Source organism: Crocodylus porosus, unplaced genomic scaffold (genome assembly GCF_001723895.1).
Source record: "Crocodylus porosus isolate Cpor-Errol unplaced genomic scaffold, CroPor_comp1, whole genome shotgun sequence".
Lineage (NCBI taxonomy): Eukaryota > Metazoa > Chordata > Crocodylia > Crocodylidae > Crocodylus > Crocodylus porosus.
The window spans coordinates 62,200,123-62,213,174 of NW_017728949.1; the positions used below are offsets into that span (position 1 = coordinate 62,200,123).

The 13,052-nt window shown below is 43.1% G+C and overlaps 1 protein-coding gene across 2 annotated transcripts in view; it reads right to left on the bottom strand.

Moving 5' to 3' along the window:
- The window catches only part of OSBPL11 (oxysterol binding protein like 11), a 75,404-nt gene that overhangs the window by 16,422 nt on the left and 45,930 nt on the right, over nt 1–13,052 (bottom strand). For both annotated transcript variants that reach the window (XM_019553933.1, XM_019553932.1), the window contains 2 exons: nt 9,217–9,418; nt 2,163–2,308 (listed from right to left, as the gene is read on the bottom strand). In XM_019553933.1, the coding sequence (XP_019409478.1) occupies nt 2,163–2,308; nt 9,217–9,418 (348 nt within the window). The remainder of the gene's footprint in view (nt 1–2,162; nt 2,309–9,216; nt 9,419–13,052) is intronic.

Here is a 13,052-nt window from a genome sequence, read left to right on the forward strand (position 1 = left end):
GAGAGCAGCATAAGGCTGAATGTCCATATCCAAGCCTTGTGGACTTTTCTGTGCTAGGATGATCTCTTCGGCCTCTTGCTGCTTCAAGTTTCCTGATGTTACTGCCGCTGCAGATTGTAGTAAACTATGGCACAGATTAGGCACTGGTAACCAAAAGGTACTATGTCGTCTCAACTTGCTGGGTATGTTATTATATAACACTAATTAATTAAAATACACATGACCAGTCATCATTAGTGTTAGCTTTGCCACTGTTGCTACCAGTGGACAACAACAGTGAAATATCTAAAGACGACCAATGACTTGGACCAGACACAGTATAATCATGTGGCTTAGTGGCAGGATCACTTTCTGCAGACTGGCCAGAGAAAAGAAGTTAGCCTTTGAACATCCTCTGCCGTGCTCCAGTTGCACAACCCTTTGCTCCCAAAACACAGAGGTAACAACAAGAGTTGGATTGGAGTATCTGAGATCTGGCTGGCGAGCAAATGTACTCATCATGGGCTCGGACTTTTGCTATTCTTGATTCTTTGCACTGCAATAAGGCAGCAGCATGAATAAAGATGGAGGCCCTCTATAAAAAGACAGTAAAATACCTCTCTGACTTGAAGAATTCGTTATCTAACAAGTAACTTTGGCTTCATTTCTCTCCCTTCAAATCAGCACTGCGCTACACTCCAGAGAAGCATGCTTAAAAATAGTGAGAGGGCTAACAGGAATGCTTTAGGTAGGGCCAAGGGAGTTCAGATAGACAGCTCGGCTCTTCAACATCTTTCAGCGGCATTCCCTGGAAGAGAGGGGGTTTGTGAGCAATGGGGAGACCTCGAGAGAAGTGCTGCCAAACAGGACACCAGGAGGCAGCAGCATCAAGGGAGCAGAGGAGCAAGGATCCTCTGCCTGTAACTCACTCCTGCATCCAGCTGTCTGTCATTGGGTTTTACCGATTTTGCAAAGACCCTGCTCAGTGGTCTCCTTCTGAAATAGTGCAAGCCACAGGCAACAAACCCCTCATTTAGGCAACAACTGGGCTGGAGTAACCCCTAGATTACTGCCACTTCTTTCTGCTGGTGCTATACAATTTTGTGCTTGCAAGCAAGAACTACAGAAATCCAAGGGCAGCCATAAGACATGCGTGTCCCAACCACAGACAACGTAGTTAAGGCAGTACTTAAACTTCCACCCCATGCTGAAGCTGTTTGGCAAGAGAAATACATTTAGATTGAATTTTTAGAAGTGAAAGGATGTTTCTATCTTTGCCCCGTCGGGACAGCTGTACAACTGTACTAAAGGGGAAAAAAACCTTGGTAGTACAAAAAACTAAAAATTTCAAGTTGGTGTTTTTCCAGGTCTCTGATACAACCACTACTGAAAAATGCTGGAAAAAAAAAAATCACAAAATGGAACAAGATGTTGTTATATCCAGATTCAGTAACAATCTCCCCAAAAGGGTGTGTACCATACACACGGCTCCAAAAAAGCAACCTACCTACAAAAGCAAATTATATTTTCCTATTCAAGTTAGAAGACCAAATCCTTCCTTCAATAATATAAATCATGACTGTATTTTAAAGAACCTCAAGTTAATCTTGATAGTTTAGAGCACCTGAAATGCTACCAAATCGTTTCTCATTTTAACTGCCCCACAGTCAAGTATTGGAGGGATTTTTTTATATTTTTCTTAGTGAAAGTTGGATGCAGTAAGATCTGGAAAAATACAGTTACAATAACAAAATACTTATATTAACCACACCTCCTCCTCCTACACCCTCCTTGCAGCTCCGCCAAATAAAATTTTAAAAAGAGTGGCTTATTTTGAGCACTTGGAAAATGCAGTTTGTTCACTTTTCTTGAACTCTGATTTTTAATCATCTTAAAAGACTGTATGTGGAATGCCTCCTCGTTTAAAATCACAAGCTTAAATCTGCTTCCACTCCCATTCCTTGTTTCACTTAACATTTCACCCTTCAGCTCCTTATAGGAAAATACAAGATTCATTACTGTATTTAATACAAAAGTATGCCCTCTTAATTCTATTCAAGTAGTTGCATGTCAGAAGGGGGATTGGGGAGGGTGCCTAATTATCCTATAGGATACCAACATAGTTAGATAACCCTGTGAGCAGAAACATTCCCTGCAGAATGGGAGTTTTCACATCCCCTTACCCTTGTCAGCTGGCAGGGCTCCAAAATGGGCTGCTCCTCTCTGGTAGACACTGGCTTGTTTAGGTCCTCTGAGAAATTCGTAGCCGCTCCATTTTTGAAGTGGTTTGACACAGATACCTTTGGTTCCAACCAATTTATTGTTGTCCCTGAAGGAAAAGAAAGCTTGCGCTGGAACTTACTCATACTCTGGAAATTCAGCAAAAAGGGGTTTTCATTAAACAGCTGGAAGCAGTTAATCTGGTCCAGCAGCAGCTAAACAAAGGTGAGTGCGCCAGGCAAACACCTTCGGCAATCATTAGCTAGAGCGCTGGGATTGGCCGGCTGTAATGCATGCAACTTGCGCTGGAGAATTAGGCAGTGTTATAAAAGATGTAATCTGACACGAGATAAAGAACCCAATAGCACTGAAATATGAGGTAACCCCGGGGATGTGTTGGGGCACCAATTAAAGAAATGGTAGCAACAGACTCTCCGACTCAAACCTTGCTAAAATCTAGGAACTGCGGCTAAACCCAAAGGATTTTTTTTTGCCAAAAGTTCTCTCTGGAAAGGGGATTTGTCTTTTCTCAGTTGAAAGAACAACAACATGCTCTGCGGAATAAATAATAGTCGCTCCAAATGATGGCAGCAGCATTTGGAAAGCTGTCACCCACTCATTTAAAGATTCAAGTGTCTCTGGTTACTCCCAGCTAGTCTATCTGAACAGATAGGATTCCTCATCAATAATAAAAATGTTCCATTCTATTTCGAAGGCTAATGTACAGTAGCTTCCAATAAAGTTCTATTAAAAATCCACATGAGAACTATGGTAAAGCAACATTTTGGCTATGACACAAACCCCAAAGCATATAAAGGTTACTAGTCGCTTGAAACCTCCTGCATAAGATGGTATTCTGAACTTGGGCATTAGTACGTACATTTAAACTAAAAGAAGCTACGGACATTCAGTCACTCTACCAACTTCCTGGATATCCTTTATGCTGCAGCCTCAGTGAACCACATTTCCGTTATCTAAAATTAGGTTACATTCCCCAGGCAGCCACAGATAGCCCTAGAGAACAGAAGTTTTCATGCCAGCATGTTTCAAAGGCACCCATCTTGCAAAGTCTTAAAATGCCTTCGCCAGCACAAGTTCCTCTGGACTCAGCAGCAAAACTAGAAGTTTGCCTGTCACGATTTAAATTTTCTTCGAAATAGGAAGACTCCTCCTCCGGAGTCTGTTAGCATTCAGATAAATAGTAGCCTCTCCCTTACCAGTTTGGCCTCAGAGATATCCATTAAAATTTTCAGGATGATTCATTTCCAGGATCACTATTTTTCCTTTTGGAAAACATCATCTTCTCTCTCCTCTAATCCATACCCCAGCCCACAATTTTTCAAATAACTCTCAGTGCTGCAGTATGGCTGTTAGCTAATCTTTCCCACCCTAGTTTGCATACAATCAGCACTGCTTGATTTGTACATTTATTTGCTGAAATTTGACCATTATTTACTTTTCTGCCCTCTGCTTTTTTTGGAGAGCCTTCTTTGACATGTAGTCAAAACTGGCTATTTTCTTTGCTAAAATTTTAAAAAGTACAGCTATTAAAATTTGAAATACTAGGTTTCACTTAAATGAGGATAAAGGTGCAGGACTTCGCTCTTCTTCCTCAACCTGGACATTTTTAAGAAGTAATTTTTATTCCCCCAGCTTTGACTAACACAAACCTAGTGTGCATTTTTGCAGTTCCTCCCTTCCACCCACAAGCCTTAAATGCTGAAGGCTTATTTGCTTATCTTCACTTTTTCCCAGCTCCAGGGCACATTTCATTTTTACCTCAAATATTCGAGGTATGCCAGTGACAAAGCACGGACACTCCTTGCGCTCTGCTTTTATTCTTCTCTATAGGAACTATGGCTTGATGCTTCCTGCCCTCCTGACAGCGAAACACCCTTTCAAACCAGCACATTACAAATCCATTCAGTATTTTGCTGAAAGTGTGTCAGTGGTTTCAAGCTTCCTTTTAATCTCTACATATTGAGCCTTCAAGAATAAAATAGCTTGCAATGTACTGCAACTTCACAGCTGGTCCAGGCACTTTTGTTGCGCTCTCCTTTATTTTTATGGTTTACAGCAGATACCTACTATCTGGTCCTTTTTTTATTCTTTCTACTTTAACCCCAAAATATTTATTGCCCTGCTCCTCCTAGTTGTCCGACAGTACACAGTGGAAACTGTAAGTACTTTTTTGCCACTTCTGTGAGTTACATTTATGCCTACTAAGTAGATCTTTATTTAGTATCATTTCTAGTTCTTCTTTATGACAGCCCATATAGCTAGCATTGAACAGATGCTGAAATACGCTGCCACATACAATCTCTCATGGAGTCTTGAAGACAAGAGCTGGAAATGGCCTAGTCCAGGGGATCCCAAACTGTGGTATGCGTAAGCAATACGTGGGATAAATTGTGTAACAGCAGATTTAATTTTCATTATAATAATAATTGGCATTTGAAGGGTTACAGTATAAAATGTACGCTGGTGGGGGTACGTAGGCAGCTGGTAAATCTGAAAAGAGGCATGCAATTAAAAAAAAACATTTGGGAACCTCTGGCCAAGTCCATCTTAGGACAGCTTTTCATTTTCTAAATCTTGTCACCATTTCAGAACTTCATCTTCCCAGTACAGAGTACGGTGGAAGTCCACACCAGGCCATGGGGATTAAGCAACAGCTCCTTAATTGTCCATATCGAGTTTTAACGCTTGCTAAAGGAACTGCGACTTACCAACCCCAAAAAGGTCAAATGGGGAGCATCTAACAAACAGATTTCCATCAAAACCAACATATCAGTGTTCAAAGATCTGCAAACACTTCTCTACATCAGGGGCGGTACTAGAGGGGATGGGGGGGGCTATAGCCACCCCACAGCCTCTCCACAGCCACCCTTCCTAGTGCTGCCCCTGTCCAAGTGGGTATTGTTAAAAAAAAAAAACAAGTATGTTGGGGCACCAATTAAAGAAATGGTAGCAACAGATTCTCCGTACGCACCAGGCAAACACCTTCGGCAAGTGCCAGAAGATATATAGTGCAGCCCCTACCATTTTCTTTCTAGCCCACCTGAGCACCCCCACCAGGAAGAGGCTGGCACCACCCCTGCTCTACATGGTAATAAATAGGGTATTTCGTCTCCAGCACCAGTCATCTTCCCTGGTGCTTGACACTGCAAGGTCTACTCAGGGAAAGGGTCTGTGGGGGAGTGGGGGATCTCACATGCATTACTCCCACTTTTTGTTCTTTTCCCTGACCCTGAAAGGTTTCATGATCATGCAATTGCATTTCTGCTGGTCTTTGTTTCTACAAACTACAACCAATGGGACATCACCAGAATCCTTTACAACTTGATAAATCTCTATGGTGTTTTTAATTTTGGCACCCAAGAGGCAGATAAGGCCTAAATGACCATCTTGATGGACAATAAGCAAAATACAATCAAGCTATGCCCAAAGTCAGTATTTGTTCAGCTTCTTCCAGCATAGTCTTTTTAACAAAACAGACATCCACAGAACGCAATTGTTCCACATAAAAACGGACGTGCGAAACATCTTTGAAATGGTTCAAGTAGGGTCTCTCTTTTCCCTGTAAATGTAATGGTCACAAATTATCTGTCCTGAGCCACACAAGAAGTTATCCATAAGTTAATCTTTGCACTAGTTGGCTAAGGATGATTCTGGGAAGTACTGAATCTCCAGGATCTAACACTAAAAACCCTATTATTAATACAAATAGGAAACATGCAGACCCAGTAGCTGCTTTTCAGTGGCTAAACATTTCCTAGGGCAAAGGGTATGTGTTTGGGAGGAGGGAGGAAAGGTTGGGGGAGGAGGGGAGTGTTTGAAATTAAATGCAAAGATGCAAAGTTTTGGTCAAAACATGCCTCACTTTTTCAGCTTACATGTGAAGCTTAGAAGTTCAGGGTTTTTTTCAAGTTGTGGTTATTTAAAAGATTAATTTGCACATTAAGATTTAAAACTAATAAAAATAATTCTTACTTATATACAATGCATCACTTTGTTGTTTAAAGTTTAAATAGGTCAACATAGCTGGTAATCACAATATGCAACAATAGCAATGAGACACTGTAGAATTTAACTTATCTAGACACTTTATCATATTCTCTTTGAAAGCCCAGTGCAATTGTTGCATTTTCTTCCTCAAAAACAAAAAAAAAAATCTTACCCCTTTTTCTTACAAAAATCAAATAGATACATTAAAATTAGCAGACTTACAAACAAAAAAAAGATTCATTCAAATGTGCCCATATAAATTAAGTGGAACAGTTCAGGTAAACAGCTGTTTGCATGAAAATGAACAATTATGCAGGGCTAGAAACATATGCTCAAATTGTATATTATATATATATATAGCTCACGCTGTTCCATAATCATTCACGATTGGATAAATCATCTTTCCCAATTTAAAAGAAAAGGTCATTTTATTTTCAAGACAATGTGCAGTTGCCTGGAAGATTGTTTTTGAAACCAGAAGGGAGTAGATTTTAGCATCCCTCCCTACTGCTAAAAAAAATAATAATAATAATAAAAATTAAGTTAACCCTAAATAAGAATGCCTACGTACAAACTTGGCTACAACACGTTTGTGCATATACAAGGTCTAGAATTAGAACTTCATATTTCAGGAGGGGGGAGCTTAAAATATATTATGTTCATGTAACTCCCTCTAAGTAACAGAAAAGTTCGGGGAGGATGTGGGAGGAGGAAGGGAAAGACTCACTCAATTTCTCTCTTAAATGAAAGCAATATGGAAGAAAAACCACGCGTACCAAAATTCTGACAAACTTCATCCTCTCAAACAGTTCGTAATATCATAAAATTACGAGTCTACTACTGTTTCTGGCCAGCAAGCCATGCATAAATGGAGTCCAGCCATATTCTCAGTAAACCCACTTTTTTCAGTGATGTGAAAACGTTACCACCACCATGCCTTCAGATCCTTCACAATGAAAACACAGCTATATAAATGTTATCCATACACCACAGAGGCTCAATCAGAAAACAAGAAAAACAAAAATGTTGACCATGCCCCTCATCATGAAACAAGAGGTGTGCCAAAGAGCAACGAGTTTTGATCCAGTTTGAGCCAGCAGTCATTGAAATCTTAGGTGTTAAATTGTGTTCTGAAGCTCTCTCGTGTTCAGTACTCTGATTTGGTAAGCTAAATAGTTTCTGATTCATGACAATGCTATTTTTAAAGAATTTGAGAGCTTCTAAATACTCTGGGTTGTGGACCTCATCTTGGATTTCTGCCAGATCTGCTTTAGAGCACCTTCTTCCACCCTGATAAAACATGCTGCAAGATGTAAAAGGAAACAAAGACAGCGATGCGGTCACACGGATTCCCACCAATGGACTCCTGTCAACTTAATTATCTATAGGCCATCCATGAACAATGGGCTAGGCTCAGTCTTGGTCTCATGAAGAGGGCAGCTTACAGATATGCTGTCCTGCCAAGAGGACCAGAGAAGGCTGGTGCTTTAGTTGCAACATACCTTCTTTTCGACCCTTGCCCGAGGATAAAGAGCAAATTACTCCTCTTCCAATTAAAACTTTCCCACTGTGTATACTCTGCCCTTGCTACTCATTTAGGCTAAGTACAGATGTTCAAAAAACCTCTGGCAGAAGCACTCTAACATATCTCACTTTACTCAAACAGCGATAAGTTAGAGTGGGAGCCAATGGAACAGACATTCGCTGTTTCGGGGCGCAGGGGCTTCCAGCTTGTCTGTGCTGGCCGCTGGAGGCGCTCTTGCATGCCTCCTAGGAGACTGCCAGAGCAGCCCTCCTCCAGCCAGATGCTGACTGTCAGCAGCAGCTTAGGGGGGGGAAGTGGGAGGAAGGACACCCCTGCACTGTGCCCCCCCACCACAATTTGCTGGCTGGGAGTTTGGGGGGGAAGGTCAGGGCAGTAAGTGGGGCTCCCCCTCCCATCCCTTGACAGTTGCAGCCAGCAGCTGCAGCAAGGGGTGGCCCAGCCACAGTTGCTGCAGCGGAAGGGCTCTGGGCCCCCCCACAGCAGCCCCAGCCAGGCAGCAAAGGGACCTTCTCCCCAGCAGCAGTCTTAGCCATGCAGTGGCATGCCACTCCTGCCAGGGGGGGAAGGGGTGTGGAAAAAATGCACCTTAGAGTCCTTTCCCACCCCCCCACCCCAAGCCAAGCAGCAACGTGCCACAGCCCAGCTGGGGCAGCTACTAGGAGAGAGACTCCAGACTCCCTCTCTCACAGCCGCCCCCTCCCAATCTGCTAGGGAGGCTACAGGGACAGAAACCCCACTTCCTTCCTGCCCCCCTCAGGCTACACAGGGCTAGGATCAGAGGCTGTCACCGATTCGGGTGAGTGACAGTAAAGGGGGTTGCTGGAGCTTGTGCAGAGTACAGGATCTCCGCCAGTGGTTCAAACGCAGCTCTGCGCAAAGCTGTCTTGGGCAGCGGCAACTGAATTTTAAGTTAACCCTTGATGGGATCTGGCAGACATTTGCTAGAGCACTCTAGCAGAAAGTGCTTTAGGCTAGCACACATCCACTAAGGTTAAATGTAGAGCAGGATCTGCCATTTTTAAAGCATTTTCTGTGCCACAAATGTCTGTTCTCTTACAGCTGTAAAGTGCTTTCTGCATGCTTAAAAGTGCATTAAGTGTAACATCTGTAATCACCCTTAGCAACAGCATAGAGAGCAGGGCCCCCGAGGCCACAGATCTGGGTGGCAGGAAGTGCAGTTCTCCAGCATCGCATTTGAGCTGGAGAAAATCTAGCCTAACCACAGTAATGCACAGGAACACAGAAGCACTCAGAACGATCAGAGCAGTGGAGAAATTAGCTCAGCATCAGCCTGACAGTGCTGCTGCAAAGGAAGATGCAAGAAACTGTGCAAGAGATGCTTATGGTTCAACCTACCCACAGCAAAAATAATGGAGTGGACACTTCAAGTAACTAATCCACAATGCTCTTGGCTTCACGGTTCTGTTGCACAGCTTAGGCCTTTACCTTCAATCATGACCCACCTGCTGGTAAGGATCCCTTTTGCTGTGAAGCATGCTGCAGCTGGAGAATATGGAAGCAATCATTTAAGCAGTTCATAGTTGCCATGGAAGTTGCTTTGAGCATTAGGAGGTCTTGATCCAAGGAGGTGAGGTGACCAGAGACAGGGAGGCATTCTATGTTTCTGATTAAGTCTCTCTGCTGGCTCTCCGCCTGGAACATCATCTATGAAACACAACAGTGCTAGTGTCAGAGCAGAGTACGGAAGTTCGTGTCACGTGCATCTAAAAGTGTTTCACAAGCAGCTACAGGATATTTTAGAGGCGAAACACTTTTACAAGCAGAAAGCAAAGCTATAATTTTGTCATTTAAATGTACGACTAAAAAAATAAACAAACAAACTGGGCAACGAGAGTATAAATTTAAAAACACATTTCCGCGCTGAATGACCCCAGTAAACACGGTGTGAAAGGCCTGTCAGAGGCTTGAGTGCAATTCATACGTATTTATTACATTACTTTTAGCGAGCTGAAAAGTACAAGGAAAATTTCACAAAAAGGGAAAAAAGGAACTGGAACATAAAAGTATTAGCTTCAGTCAGTACCACATGTCCTCACTGCCTGGTTGACGGGGACATTCAAAATACGCTTTCTGTAAAGAGCAAGAAATCCAGCTAGGCACTATACAGAACATGGAGAACAGTGTTTTTCTTGTGCCTTCAATGGGAGATTAAGGTATTCAGGACCTCGCGAGGATGCATTCACTGCCTGAAAGGTCACAACCTAAGTTACACAGGGGGAGCTTGCTTCCAGTATAAGTCACAGTACATATACGGAAAAATATTTACTCTTCATATTACTGCAGTACCTAGGAGATCGTGTCACAGACAAGGCCTAAATGCTACAGAACTGTAAAAACCAGGACTGGACGGGCTCTCGGGTCATCTGCTCCAATCCTCCTGCTCAAGACAGGATTATCTCTGACAACAGCCTCTACCTGCACAACAGGCTGGACTTCTGACCTTCCCGTAGTCAGGGTACTTTTCTCCCTGGTCTCCTTCTGCTAGATAAATAGACAGCACTGCCTACTCTACAATTTGCACTATTTCTACCACCCATGGATCCGCAAAGATGAGTAACAGGTGGCCAATCGCAGATGCTGCATTTGCCAGGGGAGACAAGGAAGAAGATCCAACTGCTTCAGAGCATACACTGTAGTCTTAGAAACTCAAAAGTTACATTTATTTTTGAATGTACAGAGACAAAACAGAACAGCTGTTCCATGATCACAGCTACTGTATACAGCACTTTTTAATTTTACCAGTCACTTTTCCAGGGGAGAGGCAACAGACTGAAGGTTAATACAACCCGAACACTGCCGCTCATGGAGTTCCTGCAAACTTCACTCAACAGCGTGAGTGCCAGAACAGAGCTGACAGGCAGCGGAGAAGAATTTCTTGCCTGCGCCCATTTTGGATTCACACATATCTCAAGGGGCCAATATGATACTAGATTCGACAGTATGCTTTTCACCAAGGCCCCTGGTACATGTTGTTTCTGATGCAATTAACATGTTAGTCACATCAGAAATGGCAACTAGCAACATGTTCATGGAACTTAGCCATAAAATGGCAAATTGGCCACAAAGATATTATCCACACACACAAAAAGTGTAACATCTTTTTGGTTCACTTGTATGGCACCCATAGGATACCAGGCACGCAGCTGGGGATGGGGAAACTCCCCCATCCCCAGCTACACAGACCAGTTGAAAAAGAGGCACTCAACATAAGCAGTAGGGAATGGGAAAGCTTCCTCATCCCCTGTTGCTCATGCTGGATGCCTCTAAACAGAGAAGTGGATTTGGGGAAGCGTTCTCCCTCCCCAGCTCCACACGCCCCTGTAAAAAGACACCCATGAGAGCAACAGGGGATAGTGGAGTTTCTCCAACCCCCTGCTGCTGGCCTGTTTGAAGCAGCCCACAACACCAGTGCCTTCCCATCCCCTGTTGCTTGCATAGGTGCCTTTTTAAACCAGCAAGAGATGTGAGAGATCCCCTACTTCAGCTTCTGTGGGATGCTGTCAGCCTAACAGGAGGGAGCCTCTAGCTGCACTGGGCTTACTGCACCTGGAAACTTAAAAAAAGTGGGCAGGCATTCAGCAGGCACTGAGCTGAACATCAGGAAAAGGCTCCCCGATCTTGGGCTCACCTTGCCCTGGACCTTTAAAAACCAGGCATATAGCTGGGATCCCAGACTGAATGCCAACCCACAATTTGGTGAGGGGGGGAGGGGGGGGTTGGTTTTTTTTTTTTTTTATGGCCTTCCCATAGAAGCAGGACCTGGGAAGCAGGGAGCTCCTGGCTTCCCAGCTGTTGCTTTCATGTTAAGGGAAGGTGGGGAGGGTGCAGCTGGGGAATCAGGGATCTTCCAGCTGCCCAGCCACAGGTGCCCCACCACGCTGACAGCTGGCAGCTGTGCAACTGGGGTTTGAAGAATTATGTCCCATTCTCAGAACTGTATGACCTTCCAAGCTCAGCAGCCTAAGGCTTATTTTATGCACTCTTTTCCAAGAAGTTGTTTAAGTCTAAAATAACAAACATTGAAATTATATTGTACATCTGCAAATCAGAAAGAAATGAGGACCTGCTGGATGAGCTCCCAGCATTAGATGATGTTCTTTGGAAATGCTATTTTAGGGCCTTTCTGTGGAGTTAGCAAGGGTGTGCATTTCCAATGTATTAGTGATTTGAAAGCATCACCAACCACGTGTCAGTGCATATTTAGTGTTCACAGGAGCAATCTCATGCTCTGTACCTGGTAGCCTGTACATTCATGGTTGAGCTACCTGCCCCACCAAGCCCTTGCCAGATCTCATCAGCCTAGTGCCCCCCTAGATACTCTAAAATAGAGTGCGTCAAATCTACCTCCCTTGTTACTGTAGTCTAAATGCCTTGCATTTGAACTTGACAACTGACTTGAAAGCTGCAGAGAACAGTGCTGCGAGGTACAGTTCACAATAAGCCATGCCACTGAGTTGCTTAACCAACAAACATCACGTGTACACACAAACCCTTCTGGAGTCTTCACCATTAGCTATGTGTACTGCACGATCATCCCAAGGCAAGAGGTCAACTTCTAGGTACAATACAAAAGACGCACAAAGACAGCATTTGCCTTAAAGAGTTTCTTGCATTTTATACAGTTAAGAAAAAAAGGCATGGTGTATCCCAATGTATGCTTCTCTTTCAGTGGCTTAGCCTCTACCAAGAAATTAAATACCTATTGATTCAATAGGATGAAAAGATGAGACAACAAAATAAGCCGGTAGATCATGGAGTGTCCTGTCCCCAAACAAAACAAAACCAAATTCCATACTCAGTTTTTGCAAAGCATTCAGAGGAGAGTCCTTAAACTGATGAGACATGACTACTTTTAACTTTTTAAGCACTTTCTTCATAGAGTTCTGAAAGTTTCTCCTCTTACAGCTGATAAACCAAAAAAAATAAATAAATTGCTCTGTTTCAAGCCAAAACAGCCAAGCATCCAAGTACACATGCCATATCTCCAAGGAAAAGACCTCACCAAGCATTACTGCAGCTCAGCAGAGTGGCCTCTTCTGCTACAACTCTTACTTTGCTAAGCTGGCTTCACCGAGTTTCCATCATTCAAATTCATGTATTCAAGGGCCAGGAAAGTTGGGAATTTGTGAGTTTTTCACAAAGTTTATATGGTTAAAAAATGTGTACTGAATATTTAGAAAAAACTGCTGTTTCCATAGTCTGTTGGACTGAGATTGCATCTAATCAAGTCATGATATAGTCAAGCACAGCTTTCATAAGTGAATAAATAAGTGCATTT